Raw genomic sequence first — 24,545 nt, 5'->3', positions numbered from 1 at the left:
ATATGGGTATATCTACTTAATGAAACATAAGTCTGAAACATTTGAAAAGTTCAAAGAATTTCGGAGTGAAGTGGAAAATCATCGTAACAAGAAAATAAAGTTTCTACGATCTGATCGCGGAGGCGAATATTTGAGTTACAAGTTTGGTCTTCATTTGAAACAATGTGGAATATTTTCGCAACTCGCGCCACCTGGAACACCACAGCATAATGGTGTGTCCAAACGTTGCAATTGTACTTTATTGGATATGGTGCGATCTATGATGTCTCTTACCGATTTACCACTATCGTTTTGGGGTTATGCATTAGAGACAGTTGCATTCACGTTAAATAGGGCACCATCTAAATCCGTTGAGATGACACCATATGAACTATGGTTTGGCAAGAAACCAAAGCTGTCATTTCTTAAAGATTGAGGTTGCGATACTTATGTGAAAAAGTTTCAAACTGATAAGCTCGATCCCAAACCGGAGTAGTGCGTCTTCATAGGATACCCAAAAGAAACTGTTGGGTACACCTTCTATCACAGATCCGAATGCAAGATAATTTGTTGCTAAGAATAGATCCTTTCTAGAGAAGGAGTTTCTCTCGAAAGAAGTGAGTGGGAGGAAAAACTTGATGAGGTAATTGTACCTTCTCCTGAATTGGAAAGTAGTTCATCACAGAAATCAGCTCCAGTGATTACTACACCAATTAGTGAGGAAACTAATGATGACAATCATGAAACTTCATATCAAGTTACTACTGAACCTCGTAGGTTAACCAGAGTACGGTCCGCACCAGAGTGGTACGGTAATCCTGTTCTGGAAGTCATGTTACTAGACCATGACGAACCTACGAACTATGAGGAAGCGATGATGAGCCCAGATTCCGCAAAATGGCTTGAGGCCATGAAATCTGAGATGGGATCCATGTATGAGAACAAAGTATGGAATTTGATTGACTTGCCCGATGATAGGTGAGTCATTGAGAATAAATGGATCTTCAAGAGGAAGACGGACGCTGATAGTAGTGTTACTATCCATGGCTTCAGAGGTGCCGGGATTGAAGGAAATATGCCCTAAAGGCAATAATAAAGTTGTTATTTATATTTCCTTATATCATGATAAATGTTTATTATTCATGCTAGAATTGTATTAACCAGAAACTTAGTACATGTGTGAATACATGGACAAACAGAGTGTCACTAGTTTGCCTCTACTTGACTAGCTCGTTGAATCAATGATGGTTATGTTTCCTAACCATAGACATGAGTTTTCATTTGATTAATGGGCATCATTAGAGAATGATGTGATTGACTTGACCCATCCGTTAGCTTAGCACGATGATCATTTAGTTTGTTGCTATTGCTTTCTCCATAACTTATACATGTTCCTATGACTATGAGATCATGCAACTCCCGAATACCTGAGGAACACTTTGTGTGCTACCAAACATCACAACGTAACTGGGTGATTATAAAGGTGATCTACATGTGTCTCCAATGGTGTTTGTTGAGTTGGCATAGATCGAGATTAGGATTTGTCACTCCGATTGTCGGAGAGGTATCTCTGGGCCCTCTCGGTAATGCACATCACTATAAGCCTTGCAAGCAATGCAACTAAAGAGTTAGTTGCGAGATGATGCATTACGAAACGAGTAAAGAGACTTGCCGGTAATGAGATTGAACTAGGTATTGAGATACCGACGATCGAATCTCGTGCAAGTAACATACCGATGATAAATGGAACAACGTATATCGTTATGCGGTTTGACCGATAAAGATCTTCGTAGAATATGTGGGAGCCAATATGAACATCCAAGTTCCGCTATTGGTTATTGATCGGCGATGTTTCTCGGTCATGTATACATAGTTCTCGAACCCGTAGGGTCCGCACGCTTAACGTTTGGTGACGAATTTGATCATGTGCATGATGAGGAGTCTCGAAATGGTCGAGGGGTAAATGTCGATATATTGGAAGCCTATGTTTGGACATCGGAATGGTTCCGGATGAGTTCGGGCATTTTCCGGAGTACCGGAAGGTTACTGGAACCTCCCGGGGAGTATATGGGCCTTATTGGGATTTAGGGGAAAGAGAGAGGGGCTGCCTAGGGCAGGCCGCGCGCCCCCTCCTTCCTTCTCTTCTCTCCTTCCCTTCCTTCTCTCCTACTCCTACTTGGAAAGGGGGTGGAGTAGGACTCCCTAGAGCACGCCATAGTAGAGGGCCGACCCTCCCCCTCCTCCACTCCTTTATATACGGGGGAGGGGGCACCCCATAGACACACAAGTTGATCATTGATCTCTTAGCTGTGTGCGGTGCCCCCCTCCACCATAATCCACGTCGGTCATATTGTAGCGGTGCTTAGGCGAAGCCCTGTTCCGATAGGATCATCGTCACCGTCATCACGCCGTCGTGCTGACGATGCTCTCCCTCGACACTCTGCTGGATCGTGAGTTCATGGGACGTCACCGAGCCGAACGTGTGCAGATCACAGAGGTGTCGTACTTTCGGTACTAGGATCGGTCGATCGTGAAGATGTACGACTACATCAACCGCGTTGTCATAACGCTTCCGCTTACGGTCTACGAGGGTACGTGGACAACACTCTCCCCTCTCGTTGCTATGCATCACCATGATCTTGCATGTGCGTAGGAATTTTTTAAATTACTGCATTCCCCTACAGGGATCGCTGGTGCTATTGCTTCTACGAGCAAGCCAACTATCTTCTCCCGCGCAAAAGCGGGTCATCAGTGAGGTAAGAGCTGCCGTGGACTTAGGTTTTTCTTGGCCGAGGTGACGGGCGAGCCACTCATCTCAGATGCTATGTTTAAAGGCCGTGAGGGCTTCGGTGTCTGGACAGTCGACAATTTGGTTCTTTTTAATTAGGAACCTAGTCCAGAGTTTCTTGGCTGACTCTCCGGGCTGCTAGATGATGTGACTGAGGTCATCGGTGTCTGGGGGCCGGACATATGTACCTTGGAAGTTGTTGCGAAAGGCGTCTTCCAAGTCTTCCCAACTGCCAATGGAGTTCTTTGGGAGGCTGTTTAGCCAGTGCCGGGCTGGTCCCTTTAATTTTAGTAGGAGGTATTTGATGGCATGGATATCATCACCGCGGGCCATGTGGATATGGAGAAGAAAATCCTCAATCCATACTGCAGGGTCCGTTGTTCCATCATATGATTCAATATTCATATGTTTAAACCCTTCTGGGAATTTGTGCTCCATTACTTCCTCAGTGAAGCACAGGGTGTGTGCGATGCCTCTATAACGGGCGACATCATGACGGAGTTCGGCGGACGTCCCTATGTGGTTTTCACCCTGAGTGAGGTTGTGTTGATCACACCGGGCCTGATAGCCGTCCTCTCGTGTTGGGGGCACATCCCCTTGACCCGTAGATTGATCTGGCTAGGCCTACCTTAGTGTCCAGGTTCTGTCGTAGGTCGTAGGTGTAATCCCAGGCCACTATCTCCCTGCCTTTACGATGGGGTAATGTGGGCTGGTGTTTGGCTTGGGTAGCCGTTCTGTCTTGGCCACGCGGTGGCCGGTCTGGTTTATCGGTTGCGTTACGCGCTGATGTTAGGGGCTCCCGCGCCTCAACGTCGAATTGGGGTAACAACTTGCGCTTCGGGTAGCTTTTGGTTGGTCGTGCGAGGCCGTATTCCTCAGCTGCCAGGACATTATTCCATCTGTCGTTGAGCGTATCCTGTTCGGCTTGAAGCCATTGTTGTTTCCTTTTTAGGCTCCTTGCGGTTGCGATGAGTTGTTGCTTAAAGCGTTCTTGCTTGAGGGGTTCCTCTGGCACGATGAAGTCTTCGTTGCCGAGGTTATTTCGTCTTCGGAGGGTGGCATATAATTGCTGTCCTCCGAGTCCTCATTTCTGACTGGCTCGTCAGGGTTACCCTGCCCCTCCTCCCTATCGTCATGTTCGGATGTTGGTTCGGCGGGGGCGTCTGGGTCTTCGGCATTCTCCAGAGTGTTATTGTTTCCGTTGCCGGCATTGCTTTCTTTGTCGCGGCGTGATTTTGAACGGCACCGCTGGTGCCACCGCTTTGATGGTTCATCAATGTTATTGTCCTTGATTGGATCCTTGCTGCCTTCATCGCCATCCTCTTTTGGCGTATCCACCATGTATACGTCGTATGTGGAGGTGGCCGCCCAACATCGGGTATGCGGCGGGTTTTGGCTTTGTTGGTTTGTGGCATCAACGTCCATACCATAGATGTCTTCGGAGGTACGGTCAAGCATATCGGTTAGATCCTCGATAGTGGCTATGAAGTGGGTGGTGGGTGGGACGTAAAACTCCCCGCTCTCAGCCCCTAGTCTAGGCTGGGCGTAGTTCGGATGTTGCCCCTCTATAATGATGAGGGATCGCATTAAGTCTAGAGCCTCGCTTAAAGGCGAGGTTTGGCTAGGGAGAAGAGAGTCCGTGGAGTATGGCGGGAAGGAGACTCCTTGACCGAGCTCACACGATGCTGACTCCGAGGGTCCGGAGCCAGTGTTCGGAGAAGAGTCCGGCTTCATGATGATTGCCGGTGACACTACTTCCTCCGGCTCTCCCATACTAGGCTCAATAGCCGCAGGGAGTCCGGCGGGCTCGGACATCCCGTCTTCGGACATGGTAATGCGCTCCAGATCTCAGGCCAGAGCGGAGGTTGGGGTCGCGAACCCTTGGAAGACCAAATCTCCTCGGATATTGGTGACATAATCTAGATTTCCAAAACTAATCTGGTGACCTGGGGTGTAGCTATCGATTTGCTCTAGATGGCCAAGCGAGTTGGCCCGTAGTGTTAAGCCGCCAAACACAAAGATCTGAACGGGGAGAAAGTCCTCCCTCAGGGCTGCATTGTTGTAGATGACTGATGGGTCCATTGATCCTTTCGATGAAAGCACCAATGTCGGTGTCAAAAACGGCATATCTCGGGTAGGGGTCCCGAACTATGCGTATGAGGATCGAAGGTAACAAGAGACATGGACACGATGTTTACCCAGGTTCGGGCCCTCTTGATGGAGGTAATACCCTACTTCCTGCTTGATTATCTTGGATGAATATAGGATTTACAAGAGTTGATCTACCTCGAGATCGTAATGGCTAAACCCTAGTCGTCTAGCCTGTATGATTATGATTGCCTCTACGGACTAAAGCCTCCGGTTTATATAGACACCGGAGGGACCTAGGGTTGTACAGAGTCGGTTTACAGAGGAAGGAATCTTCATATCCGAATGCCAAGCTTGCCTTCAACGTAAAGGAGAGTCCCATCCGGACACGGGAGGAAATCTTATGTCTTGTATCTTCATGGCCCATTAGTCTGACCCACGTCACATAGCCCGGACGCCTGAGGACCCCTTAATCCAGGACTCCCTCAGCCTCCCCCTCCCTCCTTTATATATGTGGGGAGGGGGCACCCTAGAACACATGAAAGTTGATCTTGACCATGTGCGGTGCGTCCCTCCACAGATTTCCACCTCGGTTATATCGTTGTAGTGCTTAGGCGAAGCCCTGCGTCGGTAACTTCATCATCACCGTCACCACGCCGTCGTGCTGACGAAACTCTCCCTCGGCCTCAGCTGGATCAAGAGTACGAGGGACGTCACCGAGCTGAACGTGTGTAGATCGCGGAGGTGCCGTGCGTTCGGTACTTGATCGGTTGGATCGTGAATACGTTCGACTACATCAACCGCGTTTCATAACGCTTCCGCTTTTGGTCTACGAGGGTACGTAGACATACTCCCTCCTCTCATTGCTATGCATCTCCTAGATAGATCTTGCGTGATCGTAGGATTTTTTTAAATACTGCGTTCCCCAACAATAGGTGTCCCTGTTGGATGGCAAAAGTGATCCGAACACTACAGTCCAGATGTATAGGGGAGGTTTGAGGGTGAGATGCCCTAAAGACCATTTAGGGAAGCTAATCACAGATGGATGGGTCGTTCTTGGAGGATGTGCACGACAAGGAACTTGGGGGGTATTATTCTCAGTGCATGTCGTCATTTATTGTATTGCCATGAAGCTCTTGAGGCTGAACTATGTGCTATAAGGGATGGTTTCTTGCTTTTATCAAAAAACGGAGGGTTTCTTGCTTGCATTGCAATGGAGTGATCAACGTGCTGTCATTGAATCAGGTTGCCAGGAAGCCACTAAAATGTTGATGAAGGGAGATAAGGATAGATCTTAGCGTAGCCTCATTGTTTGTGAGATCAGACAACTCATGGAACAATGAAATTCTTGTATTGCTCACGTCCTGTAGACCGAATTTTCTGTAAGCCATGTGATGACATCTTATGGTAGAACTAGTGGTTGTGCATGGTATGACTTGGTTGAGGGCCTAATGAGGTCATAAACCTATGTAATGATGATTGTAGCAAAATGGGTGATACAAGTAATTTTCACCAAAATAATAATATGGATAGCACCGCGAATGCTAGACCCCCTTAGGGATCTTCTTTATGTTGTTCACATCCATCCTACAAACATCTATTTTCACTATATTTTAATTTGTTGATCTTCTTTTCCATTGATCCCACCCATAACAACACCTTATGGACACTTCAATTTCTAAATAGTTACAACCCACTAGCTATTTTTACTAGACATGCAAGCATGCCACATAAGCAAGTTGTGCATGTAAGTAAAAACAATATATTGTTTTTGCATTAGTCTCTATGCGTGCAACACGTCACATCATCAATTCATGCATGTTAGTCATAAGTTATTTTTTCATTAGATTTTTGTATTTGATATGTGGGTTGGGTGATTGCAACATACATATGTAGTTAACCCTTCATTTTTTTGTTAGAAATGATATTCTTGAAACGTAACTATAGTTCTTTCCTTTATACCATTTGTGTTTTATTTTTTATTCTTTAAGCTTACATTTGCTTCCCACTAGTTTTAGATGTTTTAGTAACTTTCTTGCATTCTCTTTTTAGCAAGGTACCCGCATCAACACGCGTGGCATCATTGTTAGGGCGCCTGCTAGGCGTCATCCGGTTGATAACTTGCAGTTATAAGCCGCATTATCTACCGTCCGATATGATTAATCAAGGCCATCAGTTTGTATCCCCGCATCACAGCACGCCCACAGCCCCGCGACATTAACTGATACAAACCGTTCAATGGCAGACGCTACCGAGATCAGAGCGAGCAGCGCTTGCCGTCGGCCGCATGCAACACGGTCGGTGTCGTGGTGGAGCTGCAATGGAACATCGCTGGAGGTCGCCGCTGCTGTAATGGAGCATCACTTGGCTGACGGTGCCGTGGTGGAGCTGCAATGAAACATCACTGGGGGTCGTCGCTGCTACGGTGGAGCGTCGCCGGACTGTCGATGTCGTGGTGCTATGATGAAGCATTGTCGAACCACCGACGTCGGCGGTGCTTCATTGCAACCTCGCCGGAGCTTCCAACGACCGCCGCGACGCTTCACTGCAACCTCGCCGGAGCTTCACTGCAACCTCGCCGGAGCTCCAACAACCGCCGTGCTGCTTCATTGCAACCTCGCCGGAGCTTCATTGCAACCTCAGTCGTGCTCCATGGTAGCACCCCGACGGCCGCCGGCGAAGCTTCATTGTAGCGTCACCACCACCACGCGGTCGTGCTCCATCGCAGCATCGCTGCCCGCCTGCTCCGTCAAAGCTCCACCGCAGCACCAGACGGGTGCTGGCGAAGCTTCAGTGCAGCGCAACGCGATGGCGTCGAGGTGCTGCGGCGAATCAGGCGACCACGATGGCGGATGTTGTGACACAACAGTGCAGCGAGCCGGCGACGGCGATGCTGCGATGCAGACGCGGTGGCGACAGAGCTCTCGAGGCCCGATGTTGTGATGCTCCTCTCCTCAACCTCCCCACTGCAGCATGTGCGGCGAGTGGTGACCCGCCTCCAACACCATCGTCTTCTGCAGCTCCGGTGGCCACACCGTACCCTCGCCCCCCTTTGGAGCAGCGATGCCCTGCGATGGATCTCTCACATGGGTCCTAGGATTTGTGTTGGAGCTTTGCCGGAGGGAGAGAAGGTGAGCAGGAAGGTTGTTGGCGCCGGCGGCATGGCTCCGGCGGTGGGTTGGATGGGATTGAGGGGTGAGAGAGAGAGGGAGGAGATGGAACAGAGAAGAGATGAGGATGAAGAGAAGCGCTCCAGGGGAGACCAGATCCTTCGGCAAAGAGATAAGGTGGAGGACGCGTGGGCATGTGGGCCTGTGGGACACGTGGCGTGCTGTGAAGGAGGTTTACGAGAGATAGAAATCATCCGGTTAATTGTAAACGTTTTCCTTTAGTTAGCCTAATACTCTTAGCTAAATCATGTCCGACATTGTCTCGGAGAGACAATGCTCATAAGTCACCTTACATGTATCTTTTTGTCTTCCAAAAAATACATCCAAAATATATTTTAGATTAGAAAACTATCAAGTAAAAAAATAGCCAATACAACAGAGGAAAAAACATGACACAAAAATTAACGAGCGAAAAACAAAATTACATTGGAAACCATACCAACCATCCTTTTTCTTCGGTCATTTGCCGCTTGACGGATATTGAAAATTGCACTTAAGTGATAGCAAGGGGAGGGGATACTTGCTGAACACCCTTGTTATAGTAGACTCTGAAGAGTGCAGCGCTAACCGTCACATGAAATAATATTTATAAAATATTGAAAGAATCTTGACTAGGGCATCACCCCAGGCAACACATACTTGCCTTCACTACCGGCCCAAATGGTTGGAGAAATAGGACCATGCAATGGAACAAAATCAAAAGAAGAGGTCGGAGTCATCGCACCAAAATCCAACCAACAACTTCGCTTGATTGACACGTCAAATGCCAAGATTCGAAGAGACACAACAAATCTGATGACAAATACCCTCATTGGCCATTCGCTAGTGTCAGATCAGACGTCGTCGAGGTAGGGAGAAGTCTTATTCCAACTCGTCTTTGCAACCACCACCTTATCATCACAGACGGGGAAACGAGACCATACTAACACTAATAACAACGCAACGGGTGAGTCCCTACTCCTCTAGCCGATAACGAGGCCACTAGAAGAGAGAAAGGAAGGGGACCGAGGCAACGACATGGGAAAACTTTTGTGACGGCTAGGGTTGACAAAAGAGCAAGTTACTTAACAAGTTGAGTCGATGAGAAATAACAATCTACCGGGCGGCGGACCTGATTAGCAATCTCAAACCTTGATATATGCAAAAAAACAAACAAGAAATGGCAATCTTGGAAATATCCTTTTTAATGGCGTGAATAAGAATTTGCAACCAGGACTAATCTGCAAATAAGAGAACCGACGTTTTTATTGTCTTTGCGAAGGCTGACTAGTTGCTCTGCGACGTCGATTTCTGATCCGACGGCAAACCTATCGCACAAGCCTTTGGATGACTGGTTGATGAGGCAGATCCGCCTCCACGCGTACCGCACGAGACGGCACGGGCACGAAACGTCGGATCCACAGCCATGGCCTCCTCCGCCCCCCAGATGGCGGCGGCCGCGCCGGAGAATAGACCTCCCCGCTCGCTCTTCGACCTCCCCTCGGACTTCTTCGACTCGTATGTACTCTTCCGGTCCCACCCCGCCTTGGCCCCTTCCCCAGCGGAGCCGTCCGAACCCTCCCGGCCGGCGCCGGCGCCGTTGCAGCAGCAGCAACCGCCGGAGGCCGCGGGGTTCCGGTGGACGTGTAACACCTGCGCCGGCGAATTCGATTCACTGCAGGAGCAACGCGAGCACTTCAAGTCCGATCTCCACCGCCTCAACGTATATATCCTCATCCCTCTTCTTTACCTGACATCGCATCTTCCTTCGTGTATATAATACGTGATTGATGTGGTAAGAAACAACTGAAGAAAAAGTGTGAATGGTGTTTAGATGCTAGTGTTGATCATAGGACACATTCTTCAGCAGATGGAAATACGAACCTGCAGCTGTATGTGCTGTTCAGTGGAGTACCTGAGAACGACAGCAGATAGTAATCAATTGAGCCTCTAGATTCATCCAATCATTCAGTTGTACCTAGGAATAGCTAACTAGAAGCCTCTTATGTTGCACCGGAGCCCCAAATTCTAGATGTTAGAACTTGAAACCCTATCAGGGTGAGTTTAAAATTGCCGTCTTTGGCTACACTGTTCTGCGAAAGCTCCTTACTAACAGCTTATTTGTTTAAGTAACTATAAATTGGGCGCCATCACATAATATAACTGATATAGCCTCCACAAACTCGACATGGAAGATTTGTTTGTTACATGTGTTTGACGTTTTCTACCAAATTCAGATATTTCATAGGAATCAATCCACTCTTTGTTGCCCTTCCTCTTGCATTGGTGCATATCTTACATCCACATGGCGTCACTCGTATCAACAGCGAAATGTTCACTAAAAAGTACACTGTTCATGTTCTACTAACTGGAAATGTTTATGCCGTCATTACTGGTCCACTTTGCATTCTTTTATTTATTTATTTATTATCTACTTTACTACTCTGGTGACCCACCTGACTAAACTGGTTAGTTCGTAATCATTAATTTGATCTTGGGGTAATTTTATTTCAACATTATCTTGATGCTGTGAAGATTCAATGCAAAACTTTCTACTTGCTACATACTTGAAAGTAAAACGGTTATTGTTTAGTGTAACTTTGGATTTAAAAGCATGAATCTCCTCCCGATGTTGTTATATTTAGTCTAATTACTGTGGGGTTTGTGTAGTCATTCTCAAAAACCTATCCATGCTACATGTTTCTCATCTTATTGACACTCTTGAATCTGTTTTTCTGGCAATCCTGTCAGGTTAAGCTGAGTGTTGCTGGTAAATCTATTATCAAGGAAGAAGACTTGGAAAAAATTGATTCTGATTCTCTATTTGACGATTTGGAGGTATCTAGTGTATCTGGTTCTGAGGACGAAAGGGAAGATGTGCCTGCATCGGATCACCGGCTCTCAGTTAAAGGCAAGGAAGACTTCAGGAAGAAACTTTTTTTTCATGGTCATTCTGGTGACATAGTTTCTTTTTGGAGATGCGTGCTGTTCAAAGAACATGAAGAACCATTTTTTGACTGCAAATCTGGAAAAATGGAAAGTCACGGGTCTACATCATATGTGCATGAAGATGAGATGATAAATAGAGTGAAGCAGTTGGCATGTGAACCTCGCAATGCATCACATTTGAGGATCATTATATTAACAAGTGGTGGACATTTTGCTGGATGTGTTTTTGATGGAAACAAAATATTAGCAAATAAAACTTTTCACAGGTAACAAGATTGTCAGTCCCTAATATTATCCATGCTTGTTAGCCATATTTTCTTTATCGACATTACCGTGATGAATTTCTGTGTACACCCTGACATGATAAAGAACATCAACACTCTCAGTTTTATGACAACATTCAGTAATTTTGCCGTATGCAGAATAAATTATTTCTAAAAAAATGACAGAGATGTTTTTCTCATTGGAACAGTAAGAAATGCTCCTAGACAATAAATATTAAAGTAGTAAAGTTTGACTGAATTAAACTAGATAATCTAGCCACTATCATTTTCCTGTCGCTTTTGATAACCGTGTCAAGTTCACCTTGCAGAATAAATTTTATTCTTTCAGTCAGCATAGTTGTACCTCTGTGACTGGCAAAATTAGTTGGATTTTTTGTTTGTCAAGCAAAATTAGTTGGCAATACTGTTTCTAACTTAATGTTAGTAATAACTGATAATTCTTACTTATTTATGTGTTAGGTATGTTGTAAGGGCAAAGGCTGGAAAGAGGCAGTCTGGAAAAGATGCTACCGGAAAGGTTGCACACTCAGCGGGCTCCTCTCTCCGCCGCTATAACGAAGCAGCATTGAAAAAGGTAATGCGCAGCTTAGAGCATAAGTTTATTTGGGTGCTTTTTCACTGGAACTCTAGTAGATGTTAGCACCTGATTACAAGTTAGTATCCAAATTTGATCATGGTTTACTTATATTTCTTTTATTTGTTGTTGTTATTGTCGGTCTAATTGCAGGAAGTTCAAGAATTAATAGTTTCTTGGAAGCCATACTTTGACGCCTGTGTTTGTGTCTATATATACGCTCCATCAAAGAACCGCCAGATGCTCTTTGATGGGGATAAGGCTCAATTGGTATTGCAAGCATGTGATATTCGTCCACTCCCTTTGACTGTTCATCGGCCCACCTTGAAAGAAGCGAAACGCGTATACAATAACCTAACACAGCTCTATTATGAGACGGAATGCTCTATTATGGGTGAAGTATTACCCCTTGTGGAAAATGTGACAAAGTTTGAGCAAAGTACAGAAGCAAGGGAAGAAATAAGTGTGTCCCCTGAGGAACCTATTTTGGACTCATCGAATTCGCATGAAGCAATGGCTATACCATCTAATAATGCAACAACACCTCTCCATGAAGCTGCAAAGGCTGGCAATGTTGAACAAACTATGGAATTGCTCGAGCAGGGTTTGGATCCTTGTATCAAAGATGAAAGAGGAAAGACACCTTACCTGCTGGCTTCAGATAAAGAAGTCAGAAATACGTTCAGAAGATTCATGGCGCTCAACCTTGACAAATGGGATTGGCATGCTGCTGATGTGCCTAGTGCATTAACAAAGGAAATGGAAGAATCACAAGCTGCAAAACAGGTGAGTTTCATGTCCTGTGAATAAACTCTTCTTGTTCTCGTTGAATGAGGAAGAAGATGGCTGTGTAAATTGATCTGTAATTGTTCTTTAGGCAGAGAAGGATGCCAAGAAGAAAGCCAGAGCAAAGGAACTGAAGAAACAAAAGAAGGCTAGAGAGAAGGAAAAGGAAAAGGAAAAGGAAAAAGAGAAGGTTGGTAATGGTTTCATTATTATGATTGTTGTGAGTAAATATGACTGCATGTATATCTTATACTTGGTTGCACATGAATGCAATACACTATCTGGTGATATGTTGCAAGTACCATTCACTGGTTGCCCTTTTTTTAAACACCATTCACTGGTTGCCCCAAATATAGTGCTTTGCTTTGCTGGCGTTTAATTTGTTACTTATGCCAGTATACATTCATCACCCCTAGATATGTTTTTGATCTAGCTGCTTATGTCTGACATTTAATCCTTCGAAACTGCAGGCGCTAGCAGCGCAATCACAACCTGTTGCTAAAGGCACTTCAGTTGGCCAAATGGGTAAATCAACTGCTTCTGTGCCAGGCCTGAAACATAAGAATCCCCAGGCTGTTGCTCTTTCGATGCAGGTATGTACTAAAGGGCAACCATCTTAGGCTAAGCACATCTTTGGTATATTTTCAAACCACACACATATTTATATCTCGATTCACTGTTAATCAGGAGGAACGAGACCGGAAACTCGCCGACGAAAGAGAGAAGAGAGCAGCGGCAGCGGAAAGAAGGCTCGCGGCGCTAGCAGTTCAATCAGGCGGCACATCAGGGCCCCCGGCGGCGGCGGGCAGCTCCACGCAGACTACAGCAGCGGCAAACGACGCTACATGTTCATGCTGTTTCTCGTCCCTGGCAGGCAAGGTACCATTCCATAGGTACAGCTACAAGTACTGCAGCACTACATGTATGCATCTCCATTCAGAAATGCTGGAAGATGACTGAGATTTTTGTTGTCGTGGAGAAACATACCAAGATTTTGTGGTACCTTCGATTTTAATGAACTAGCCCGGAGCTGGCCCATCTGCCAGTTTTTGCTTATGTTTTCACGCCATCTGAACCGGTAGTTTTCTGGTTCTCCGTTCTGAGGTCACATGCTCGGTCGTGCGTGGTTGCTGGGTACCTACACGTGAGCTTTTGCCGAAATGACAGCCCCGAACACACTAGGCAGGGCTCCTCGACCGACCCCCTGCTTTTCACGCATCGTCGTGGCTACAAAACCTCCGAGCTTTTTCGCCGATTTTGTGACCGGCGCGACGGCAACGGCAGCGCACACCCAGTGGATGCCACGGCCCGTGACCTCGCCATGGCCATCTCCCCTTTGGCGCAAAAGGCGTGGCTGGCAGAGATCCATGGTGTCCTCGGCATCGGCCAACCACTTGGACAGCAATGGCCTCTCCGTGTGCATGCATGATCGCGGCGACGGCACACGTGAAAGCACCCGCTCACGGCTCACGTTGACATCCTCCCCGGAGCCCGGAGCTTTTATATCGGCGCTGGACGGCGACGCCGCCAACATTTCGAGCACCTGAGTTCTTGCTGCCGTCGAGTAGCTAGCCGCGGGATGTCGGGAGCGGAGCCATCGGCGGCGGGCAATGGCCAGCACGCGGCGGTGGACATCCGCGCAGCGGCGGCGCAGCACGAGGAGCCGAGGCAGACGTCCATGAGCGGGCCGCTCAACCTCCGGAGCGACCGGAGGCCGCCGCCGGCGCAGAGGGCCTTCAGCCGGCAGGTGTCCCTGGGCAGCGGCGTCACGGTGATGGGCATGGACAGAGGCGGGAGGAACGGCGGCAGGCCCGGGCAGCGCGCGCTCCCGCGCAGCGGCAAGAGCCTCGGTGTGCTCAACCACAGCGGCGGCCTCGGCCCGGACGGCGCCCCGCGCAGGGGCGGCGACTTCAGCATGTTCCGGACCAAGTCCACGCTCAGCAAGCAGAACTCCATGCTGCCGTCGAGGATCAAGGAGGAGCTCGACGGCGTCGACCTGGACCGCGTCGAGGGCCAGCCCGCCGGCAGGCCGGCCGACGTGGACCCTCTCAACAAGAGCGTCCCCGCCGGCCGCTACTTCGCCGCGCTCCGCGGCCCCGAGCTCGACGAAGTCCGCGTAAGTCATCCATCCATCCATTTGTCCTTGCCGGTCGCTGAAAAAATCATGCCGACCGAACTGTTTGCACGTAGGACTACGAGGACATCCTGCTGCCCAAGGACGAGGTGTGGCCGTTCCTGCTGCGGTTCCCGATCGGCTGCTTCGGGGTCTGCCTGGGGCTCGGCAGCCAGGCCATCCTGTGGGGCGCGCTGGCGGCGAGCCCGGCGATGGGGTTCCTCCGGGTGACGCCCATGATCAACGTCGCCGTGTGGCTGCTGGCGACGGCGGTGCTGGTGGCCACGTCCGTCACCTACGCGCTCAAGTGCGTCTTCTACTTCGAGGCCATCCGGCGCGAGTTCTTCCACCCGGTGCGCGTCAACTTCTTCTTCACGCCGTCCATCGCCGCCATGTTCCTCGCCATCGGCCTCCCCCGCGCCTTCGCGCCGGCGAGGCTGCACCCGGCCGTGTGGTGCGCGTTCGTGGCGCCGCTGTTCGCGCTGGAGCTCAAGATCTACGGGCAGTGGCTGTCGGGCGGCAAGCGGAGGCTGTGCAAGGTGGCCAACCCGTCGTCGCACCTGTCCGTGGTGGGCAACTTCGTGGGCGCCATCCTGGCGGCGAGGGTCGGGTGGGAGGAGGCCGGCAAGTTCCTGTGGGCCATCGGGGTGTCCCACTACATCGTCGTCTTCGTCACGCTCTACCAGCGGCTGCCCACCAACGAGGCGCTGCCCATGGAGCTGCACCCGGTCTACTCCATGTTCATCGCCACGCCGTCCGCCGCCAGCCTCGCCTGGGCGGCCATCTACGGCAGCTTCGACGCCGTCGCGCGCACCTTCTTCTTCATGGCGCTCTTCCTCTACATGTCCCTCGTCGTGCGCATCAACTTCTTCCGTGGCTTCCGGTGAGCACCACCCCATCCATGACCCATATCCGCTTGCACTCCACCGTCCGATCCGATCATCTGATGATCATTCGCCGTGTCAATTCAACAGGTTCTCCATCGCGTGGTGGTCCTACACGTTCCCCATGACGACGGCGTCGCTGGCCACCGTCAAGTACGCCGAGGCCGTGCCGTGCTTCACCAGCAGAGCCCTCGCGCTGAGCCTCTCCCTCATGTCGACGACCATGGTGTCGCTGCTGCTCGTGTCGACGCTCCTGCACGCCTTCTACTGGCGCTCGCTGTTCCCCAACGACCTCGCCATCGCCATCACCAAGGACCGGCAGAGCGGCGCGGGGAGGCCGCACGGCAAGGGGAGGAAGGCCGGCAAGAGGGTGAACGACATCAAGCGGTGGGCCAAGCAGGTGCCGCTCTCAGTCGTCTCCTCCATCACCAAGAGCAACTCTGCAGACAAGGAAGAAGAGGAGAAAACAGACTAGTTGTGCATACTATGTGTGATTAAACAGCATTACAGCATTCCATGGCTTGATCAGCATAAATAAGACACTTATAATACTATGTTAATTGTAGTAAGCTAGAGCTAGAAGGAACACTATCTATGGATTGATCACAAGAGAGCTGTACATCTCTTAGCTTATTCTCATTTCTCAGTAGAACTGGCATTATAGGGTGCAAAGAAAGCCCACAGGGTTCCACGTTAACTTCCAATCACAGAAAAGATAAACATACGACTCTTGAACAAATAAAATGTCTAAAAGGAGAACCGCCGCTGTTCGTCAACGTACATTGCGCACAATGAACTCACTTATTTAATACCTGCTGATCAACACAAAATCATCATCATCCAGAACCTGCACCTCTTTCTGTCCCACAAAGTTCTCCCGCCCGATTGCTTCAACAATCCGGACAAACTCGGTCCTCTTTTCAAGAGAAAGAGGGGCATACGGCCTCCTGAAAACTGGCCGCACTACACCGAGCTGAGCCAGGGCAGTGTTGAGACCAATCGGATTAGGCTCAGAAAATAACCATTTCATCAGAGGCTGTAGCTTCTCATTTAGCGTTGTGTTCTCCCCTTCAAACATGAGACTGCACATGAGACCAGGAACAAGGTTGCTAGTTACAGAAATGACTCCAGTAGCACCATATTTCCACCTTGAATCATGGCATTCGTCATCATTGCCACTCCATATTGCTATACCTTTGTCAGTGTAGCACTTCACCCGTTCATGTCCAACACATTCTTTCACTCCTGCCATGTTTGGATAACCTGAGAGAGCCTCAATGACCGCAGGAGGTATGTCCTGACCAGTCCTGGCTGGCACATTGTAAATGATTGTTGGACCCATCGGGAGTACTTCGTCGAAATGAGAGATCAGTCCTGCAGTTGAGGTCTTCCCATAGTAAGGATTGACATGGAGAGCTGCATGCATGCCAACAGCAAATCCCTGCTCTGAAGCGTGAATAGCTTCTCTAGTTGAGTTACTTCCCGTGTTGCCTATCACTTTAATGTTAGTTCCAAAGCAGTTAACAGTGTGCCCGATGAGCATGATGTGTTCATCCCAGCTCATAAGATGACCTTCTCCTGTTGTACCACCAACTATTACACCTTCAGCACCCCCGTTTATTTGTGTGTTTATCAAAGAATCATATGCTTCAAGATCAAATCTCCCATCTGGCAAATAGGGGGTTTTGACTGCTGTGATTAGTCTGAGACTTTTGATTCCATCCACTGATGTCCTGCAGGCAGGGAAAGATCAGATATAAGCAGCAGACATCGACATGTATCAAAGTCGTCAAATACTTGTGTGCAAACAGGATGGTCCATGTTAGTCATGTGGCTACTAAGCAACTAAATCCCTCGGTTAGCCATTCACTAGGATTGTACAAGCATCATTTGTTTAGCAGAATGAACCAAGCATATAATATGCTTAGTTTAGACTCTCATATCTACAACAATTGACTAGATTATCGAGACAAGGGATAATTCACAAAAACTAGGTTAGTTTTACAGAATTGGCTTAATAAAGGAAGATAATAAGAAGTTAAGAACATCCTTTGTTTCTCTATTAGCAAAACAATAATTCAGGGGCTATACCTGGACTTATTGTAATTCGCTAGAGAAATGGTGCAGAAGTACATGTGGCAATTTAGCAAAAGGTACAAACTGCAGAAGATAATAGTTATGCCAGTGGGCCCTGATGTTACAACAATAAACCGAGTGATGGTTGAAACAGGATTGATCACACAAACACAATAACTTTGACTTGGTAAACATCTTCTCCCAGTATGTTTTCATCCCTTGTCTCTGAGACAATAAATTTAACTTCACATTTCTACTTCTCAGTAGCTTTGGGGAGTTTTCATATTCCTCCCATGCAACAGAAAACAGCAGGAAGCAAACATGATCATCAATTGGTGTGCCAGTAAAGCATCTGGCCCTCAAGACTTTATCCAGGCTGCCATAGTACCATGCCATAAAAAAAGGGCCAAATTGATGTAATCTCCGTCAGTTTAAGTAAGAATATATTTCTTGTTTGACCTAACTCAATGAACAAAAGGGCAACCTGGTGCATGTAGCTCCCGCTTGCGCAGGGTCCAGGGAAGGGTCCGACCACTTTGGGTCTATAGTACGCAGCCTTTCCCTACATTTCTGTAAGAGGCTGTTTCCAGGACTTGAACCCATGACCTCATGGTCACAAGGCAGCAGCTTTACCACTGCGCCAAGGCTCCCCTTCACCTAACTCAATGAACAGCGATATCAAAATTTACAGATACTGACCATTGCAAGAAGTTGCCCAAGACATTCTAAATTTTGAAATGAATAAAACAAGAAACCAAGGCTTTCTAAATTTAGAGATAGAAAAGTCACCGATTTTTCACTTCAGTACTTCGCATTGGAAGATAATCATCAGTAGTGATGGCCGCAGCTGAAAACTTTCCTCTGCCAACCCTGTACAAGCACTTTTTGGCGTTAGTGTGTTGCTTTTGGAAGTAGAGCAGAATATCAGGCAGAATAGACAGGCTGAAACAAGTGTGCAAAAATGAAAGCTAAAACCCATGTCCAGTTCTAACAATGGAAGGAAAACTGCACATTACAGAAGGATGACAATCCTGAATAATCAAGATGGGAAGCTGTGCATATTGTATGACAAATGAAACATATTATAAACACAGCCTCTTGAATAAAACAAGTGCAAAATATAACACTGCAATGGAACCTTCTTGAGTACCTACCAAGATGTGTGTGGCTCAGGAAATACGTTGGCGCCGCCTACTGGTACTACTTATTTCTTGTTTTTTCCTTGAGAAAGAGGCTTCATAGCTTCTGATTCTATTACTAGAAACAAAGGATTTGCAAAGATTGACTAATTATAGCTCAAATACAGACTCGGTCCACCCACCACATTGTCTGGTGCCTCCTATTTGATAAGTTGCTAGTATAAAATCTGCTTCCTTAATAAATAAATAAAAGGCAACCATCACACTGGAATAGTTTTACAGCCAAACAGCTCCCCACATGTTTGGTGCCAACTAAAGTAAGAGCAAACACGCTGTCATTATCCTTAATTTAGCACTCAAAACAAAATACACTAACTATTCTGAGGTCCAAGTCTAGAACTACAGCTAAATAACTAATCCAGTTCTGTTCATTTCTGCCGGGGGGAAGCCAATTCTCGCTGGCCTTCTATTCACTATCCACCCAATCTCACTGTCTCACTGACTAGTATCCAATGGCCGAACAAATCCAGGAATCTCAACCGAAATTCGCACATAAGTACTCTCATCAGACTGTTCCGATTTTAGTAATCAACAAATCGGTTATATACACTAAAAAAACGTAGTCACAGAGACCGGGGGGCAACCTGTGTGACGCGAGCGCCGCGGCGGCGGAGCGAGAGAGCGCCAGGCGCGGCGGGGACGCTAGAGCGCCAAGGCCCTTCCAGCCGAGGCGGACCCCCGGGGTAGCCGTCGGCTGCGCCGCCATCATTGTTTCGTCCCTCGAGTGAAACCAGCGAACCAGGCGAGGGTTTTGGAATTTGGGTGTGGGCGTGGCTGACGCGGTGACGCCGTAGGCAGACGGGACTAACGGCTTCTAACCCGTCTGGATGCGCTGGGCTGGGTTGGGCTGGTCACGTCTGGACGGCACGGTACGGTGTGGCCTGGGCCCCTTTTTTATAGAACAGTGGCCTGGGCTTTTCGACTCGCCCGTGGAAGAGGGAAAAGAGGGAAGTACATAGTTTTTTTCTTGCGAAATGTGGAAGTACATAGTAGTTTTCACTCCTGATTCTCAAAAAAAAAAACTCCATTCTAAAAAAAAATCACTTCTGATGAAATCCTCTGTGATGAATCACATCCATAGTGGTTTTGGGGCTGTTTGGATGGGACCCAGAGCTGCCCTGCCAATTTTTTGGTTGTTGACCGATGGGCTGGTAGGTGTTTTGAAGGGCAGTTTGGATCGTGGCCCACGGTCACCACGCCAAAATCTTGGCGTTGACTAACTGCATGGGTGAATGTTGGATTAAAGCCTAGCTTCCCTTTCCACGCCAATATTTTGGTCGTCTAGTTTAGATATGATGCCCATGCGCCGATGAAGCGCGGGCGGTCGATTCCTCCGGCAAATTTTTGGCTCACTCTGTTTTGGCGTGGTCATCCTAGGTGTAATCCAAACATCCCCCTATTTTTTCATATCCTTACCATTTTTTTTGGTCATCTCTTGAGATTCTGCTGCAACCTGTGGGTGAAACCCTGGTAGCAAATCTTGTGCCAAAATTTTGGCAAACCCTCGTTTTTGTAGGGGTGGCATGGGCACCAACCAAGTAGCCCCATAGTTTTCACTCTTGAAATCCCCTGTGATGAGTCACATCCATAGTTGTTTTGGGGTTGTTTGGATGGTGCCTAGAGCTATCCGGGCAATTTTTGGTCGTTCACCGATGGGTTGGTAAGTGTTTGGATCGCGCCTATCACTGCCAATTATTTTGTCACCCCTTGAGATTCTGCTGCAACCTGCGGGCGAAACCCTGGCGATAAAATCCTGTGCCAAAATTTTGGGGCAAGCCCTCGTTTGGTAGGGTTGGCATGGGCACCAACCAAACAACCCCTTTGACTCATTATGCTGACTGGGTTGTGACATGTTAGATGACGTGGCAGCGAACGGGTTGGGATGAAATTTCCTCATTTGTAGGCATGCAAATTTGAAACACGTGCCCTCAAATCAAATGAAATTTGGAACACGTACACTCAATTAAATCAAATGAATTAAAATTTAAATATAATGTGAATTTTAGTTCATTTAGTCGAACTAAGGAGAGTCAAAGGGTACCTTCAAGATTCCAGATTTGCATCCTACCCATTTGCTCGATGAACCCTATCTCTACTCCTCTCCTCTCACGCACAGAAGGCAATTTGTGACAACCCTAGCTCCCATCACGCGCAACTCTCTCACTTTTAGAGATGACATTGTTCCTGCTAAAATCTCCACAAAGAACATTCTGCAAGTTTTCTCTCTTTGCATTTTTTGGTTCAAAAACTTGGACCAAAGGGACGCAGCTAGGTCCTAGCTGCTGTTCCTCACTTCCCATCTTGGTGCTCTATAGTAGTATGTTGATGCAATATGTTAAAATAAGAGCTACAAAAGACAAACATATGGCTTTTTAGCACATACACCGTTCATCATTCACTCTTACAGTACACGATTTTATTCTTTGGTGCAGCTTGCAATTCAAGGTATTTCATTTACCTAAAAAAAGGTATTTCATCATGAAATTTGCACACATATACGTTACATCCTTATATATAATTTTTTAGTGATATTTGAAACAGAAAAATTTCAAACTGATTTATTTTTATTAACAGGCTCCATGAAGCTGCCGTCCGAAACACCTTACTAAAATTTTCCCTATTCCTGGGTTTGCAAACAAAGGACGCCCTTCCCTAAAAAAAGAAGAGGCCCGACGTGGGCATCATATGCGCATAACTACGGCCATCGCCAGCGCCCAGCGAGCTAGATAGCGAGAGAATGTTAGGGCATATACAATGGTTGATAAGATAGTCTTATCTTAAGTTTTGCATGTAAATTAGAGATGACAAAAAAACATGTCTACAATGAGTCATCTTTTAGTCTTATCTTCAATAATTAGTTGTTCCTAAAAATATAATGAAACAAATTGTGCTAAGAGATCATCTCTTGTCTTCTCTTAAATAAGATAAAACAAGTCTTTTCTTATCATTTCTCTCTCCTTCACCTCATCATTTATCCTACCTGACACTCTTAAGATAGAACCATTGTACATGCCCTTACAAGAGACTGGCTTGAATGTTTTTTTCTAAACAGAGACAAACAGATGCAGCGACCAGTTGGTCAGGTCTTGCTTTTTTCATGACACCACATCTACCAACCTCTGTGGACGAGATTAAATGGGTCAGTGGGTTTCGTGCTGAGTTCTTGTAGGTACTTTCGGAGGCCTAAACAAATACTCCCTCTGTGAAGACAATAGGTTTCAGTAATTGTTGTTTCGTTATGCAGGGAACTCCCAAGCTTGCCCAAACTGCTCGGCCTCATCTGACATGAGATGACGTGAAGCCGTGGACAACGCTCTTGGTGCAATACTGAATTTAAGCGCTCAACTTTTATATTCTTACATTGGAGGCCACAGCGCACTGCAGAGTGATCGAATCACATAATCTGCTTGTCGAGATCAGTTAATTTCTTTTAACATCATAGAAGTTTTCCTTTCTTGGGGCAGATGACACTTCAGTGGCCCTTCTTGACAGCATGTGATACCTCCAGGGAATGTAAAGCCTCCCTGAAAAACCATATTCCAACAATTACAGCGTATACAAAAGCACATAGCATATGCATGGTGCATGTTTAGATAATGCTCTTGTGTATTCAAGCACTATTTAGCATACAGGAGTTTCATAGTAGACGGTTCGGTTCAGCTTCCCTAGGAGTTCTGGAAACATCTCACGTCCCAAATGACAGGAAATAAAATCATCTACAAACTACTGGCTAGAAGTTCTTTGCAGATAAAAGAAGTCACCAGCAAGTCAATTAATGTGTTTCTAGATGACAGCTACAGATGATATGTACGTATTTGATTGAATTATTGTGCCGCACCGAATCTAGTGAATTTTGTCCTTCCAAACTAAGAATTCAATGGACGGGGAAGAGTAGGCTACCTCAAGGCGTTCTCAATCTCAGTGTTCAATGGGTCTAATTTGAGGCCATCAAGGAATGCATCACATGCCTTTTCATAGTCCTGAAGACAGAAGGACCACGGCATAATGAAGAAAGATTTTCTACAGAAAATACAGCTGTGGAAGCCAATTATACATTTCTTTTACCTTTAACAGCATTCGAGCAGCTCCTTCCCGGAAGCAGGCCTTCGGCCAGTCACGACGCAGTGCCCTGCAAATTTGAGCATCCCGCAAAGCTTTGTCTCCTTCACCCATGTTAAGCCAGCAAACGCTTCTATTTGCAATCAATGTTACATTCTCTGGGTAGTCACCTTCTGCCTACACCAACAAATCAAACCAGTAGTTATCACTTTTGCTAACTGGTACCACTTAAATAAAAATTCATCAGGGGCATTTGTATGAGTACAATTAAACTGGCAAAACTTTTTTGAAAGGGGTAAGTGCTAAGCTCTGCATAAATCGTATGATAAACCCACATACAGATTAGATAGGATGCAATTTTACTTTGTTATTAAGACTTTAAGCCATCCAAATTAGAGCCTTTCTAACCTACCTAAATTAAAATGGCAATTTGGTACGTATATGGCATGGCACCATATAACTCGTCAGCAAATCGGGCAGAAACATTCCCGAGGGGGTCCAATAAACCCTGGGATAATTTACGATCATTCAAGTTCACCACATTCTGAAGATCGTACCAAGCCACAACAAATGGCTGCCTTTTTTCTCCTTTTAAGCAAACAAAAGAGAAGGTAGAAGTTTAGGGCAACCTGCTTTTTAATTGACAGTACTGACTAAGGCAACAACACCTAAAGCAGCAGCAGGAAGTATGAAATACTGACAGCCAGATTGCACAAAGTTCAAGTGGCAGGAAAGGCTTTTCCTCTAATCACGATAAAAATGGCTTTCCATAGCATCCCAATCAAGAGACTGGCATTATTAACGTTTGGCAGATACCATGAACACACGTGTAAGCCATACAATTGCCGATAGATCACAATAATATTGATTTTTCTGAAACTACATAACTTTCCTTAAAATATCGCGCAATTGTAAACTAGGAGTGATAAGACAGCATCGTGGAAAATATACCATGGTGTAGAGCCTTGCTGCAGTAATATAGTCTTTTCTCTTGTATGCTTTGTTTCCTTCTAAATTCATATTAGATGGATTCAATTTTAAAATAGGGTCATCCTGTACAATTGGAGTATATCAGATACATATGGTTAAGACATATATGGAAAGGTAGCAGATATAATCAGCCAACTTAATATTAGCTTGACCTATGCGACTTGTTTATTTTTACATATCCCCCACCGGCCCACCCCCACCCAAACTCCGAACATGCACATAACGCATTCACAACTGCTTCCAAAACAGTGAAAGAACCTGTGTTACCCAATGCTGATACTTCTGCCGAGAAGCCATATCCGAAAATCTTGACCATTTAGGAATTACCACATAAACGTGGAATGGGAACACATTCAGTCATATTTCACAATTTCAGTGCTATTGTGCAAACTTCCAACTTCCCACTCGAATTATTGAAAAAGGGATGAACACACTAGGTAGCTAGACGTGACATAGTTTGTTAAATTTTAAATAAGCCACCTCACGCATTGAAATTACACCTTCTCCATGACCACTAAACTGCCGCATCCACCATCCAATGTGGAACTATCCGAGGTAAACATATGACTACACATTCATTTCTCATAGCTTTCACAAGTATCTATTTGAGATCAATTATGTGCTATT

At 46.7% G+C, this 24,545-nt stretch overlaps 4 protein-coding genes across 4 annotated transcripts in view; 2 read left to right on the top strand and 2 right to left on the bottom strand.

Annotated features, from left to right (window-relative positions):
* The first annotated feature begins 9,380 nt into the window (after positions 1–9,380).
* Positions 9,381–13,653, top strand: LOC119356009 (ankyrin repeat and zinc finger domain-containing protein 1-like). The gene is made up of 7 exons (XM_037622902.1): positions 9,381–9,727; positions 10,756–11,219; positions 11,697–11,811; positions 11,965–12,597; positions 12,689–12,787; positions 13,068–13,190; positions 13,285–13,653. The coding sequence occupies exons 1-7, from the start codon at positions 9,431–9,433 to the stop codon at positions 13,555–13,557; spliced, it is 2,004 nt and encodes a 667-aa protein (XP_037478799.1). The 5' UTR covers positions 9,381–9,430; the 3' UTR covers positions 13,558–13,653.
* A 392-nt stretch (positions 13,654–14,045) lies between these two features.
* LOC119356011 (guard cell S-type anion channel SLAC1-like) lies at positions 14,046–16,203 on the top strand. The gene is made up of 3 exons (XM_037622903.1): positions 14,046–14,713; positions 14,788–15,593; positions 15,685–16,203. Exons 1-3 carry the CDS (start codon positions 14,177–14,179, stop codon positions 16,067–16,069), a joined length of 1,728 nt encoding a protein of 575 aa, XP_037478800.1. The 5' UTR covers positions 14,046–14,176; the 3' UTR covers positions 16,070–16,203.
* Positions 16,204–16,224: 21 nt separating this feature from the next.
* LOC119356012 (4-hydroxy-tetrahydrodipicolinate synthase 2, chloroplastic-like) lies at positions 16,225–19,650 on the bottom strand. Its single transcript, XM_037622904.1, has 3 exons — positions 19,454–19,650; positions 18,460–18,540; positions 16,225–17,327 (listed from the first exon to the last, which is right to left on the bottom strand). The coding sequence occupies exons 1-3, from the start codon at positions 19,576–19,578 to the stop codon at positions 16,400–16,402; spliced, it is 1,134 nt and encodes a 377-aa protein (XP_037478801.1). The 5' UTR covers positions 19,579–19,650; the 3' UTR covers positions 16,225–16,399.
* Positions 19,651–21,789: 2,139 nt separating this feature from the next.
* LOC119356008 (stress-induced-phosphoprotein 1-like) overlaps positions 21,790–24,545 on the bottom strand; it is a 3,507-nt gene continuing 751 nt past the window's right edge. The window contains exons 2-5 of the mRNA XM_037622901.1: positions 23,880–23,981; positions 22,935–23,105; positions 22,770–22,849; positions 21,790–22,393 (exon numbers count right to left, since the gene is read on the bottom strand). Of these exons, the coding sequence (XP_037478798.1) occupies positions 22,342–22,393; positions 22,770–22,849; positions 22,935–23,105; positions 23,880–23,981 (405 nt within the window). The 3' untranslated portion in view covers positions 21,790–22,341. The remainder of the gene's footprint in view (positions 22,394–22,769; positions 22,850–22,934; positions 23,106–23,879; positions 23,982–24,545) is intronic.

The sequence above is a fragment of the Triticum dicoccoides genome, chromosome 2A (genome assembly GCF_002162155.2).
Source record: "Triticum dicoccoides isolate Atlit2015 ecotype Zavitan chromosome 2A, WEW_v2.0, whole genome shotgun sequence".
NCBI classification, from domain to species: Eukaryota; Viridiplantae; Streptophyta; class Magnoliopsida; order Poales; family Poaceae; genus Triticum; species Triticum dicoccoides.
The sequence above is the reverse complement of the archived record's forward strand: the minus strand, read 5'-3'. Positions and strand labels throughout refer to the sequence as shown.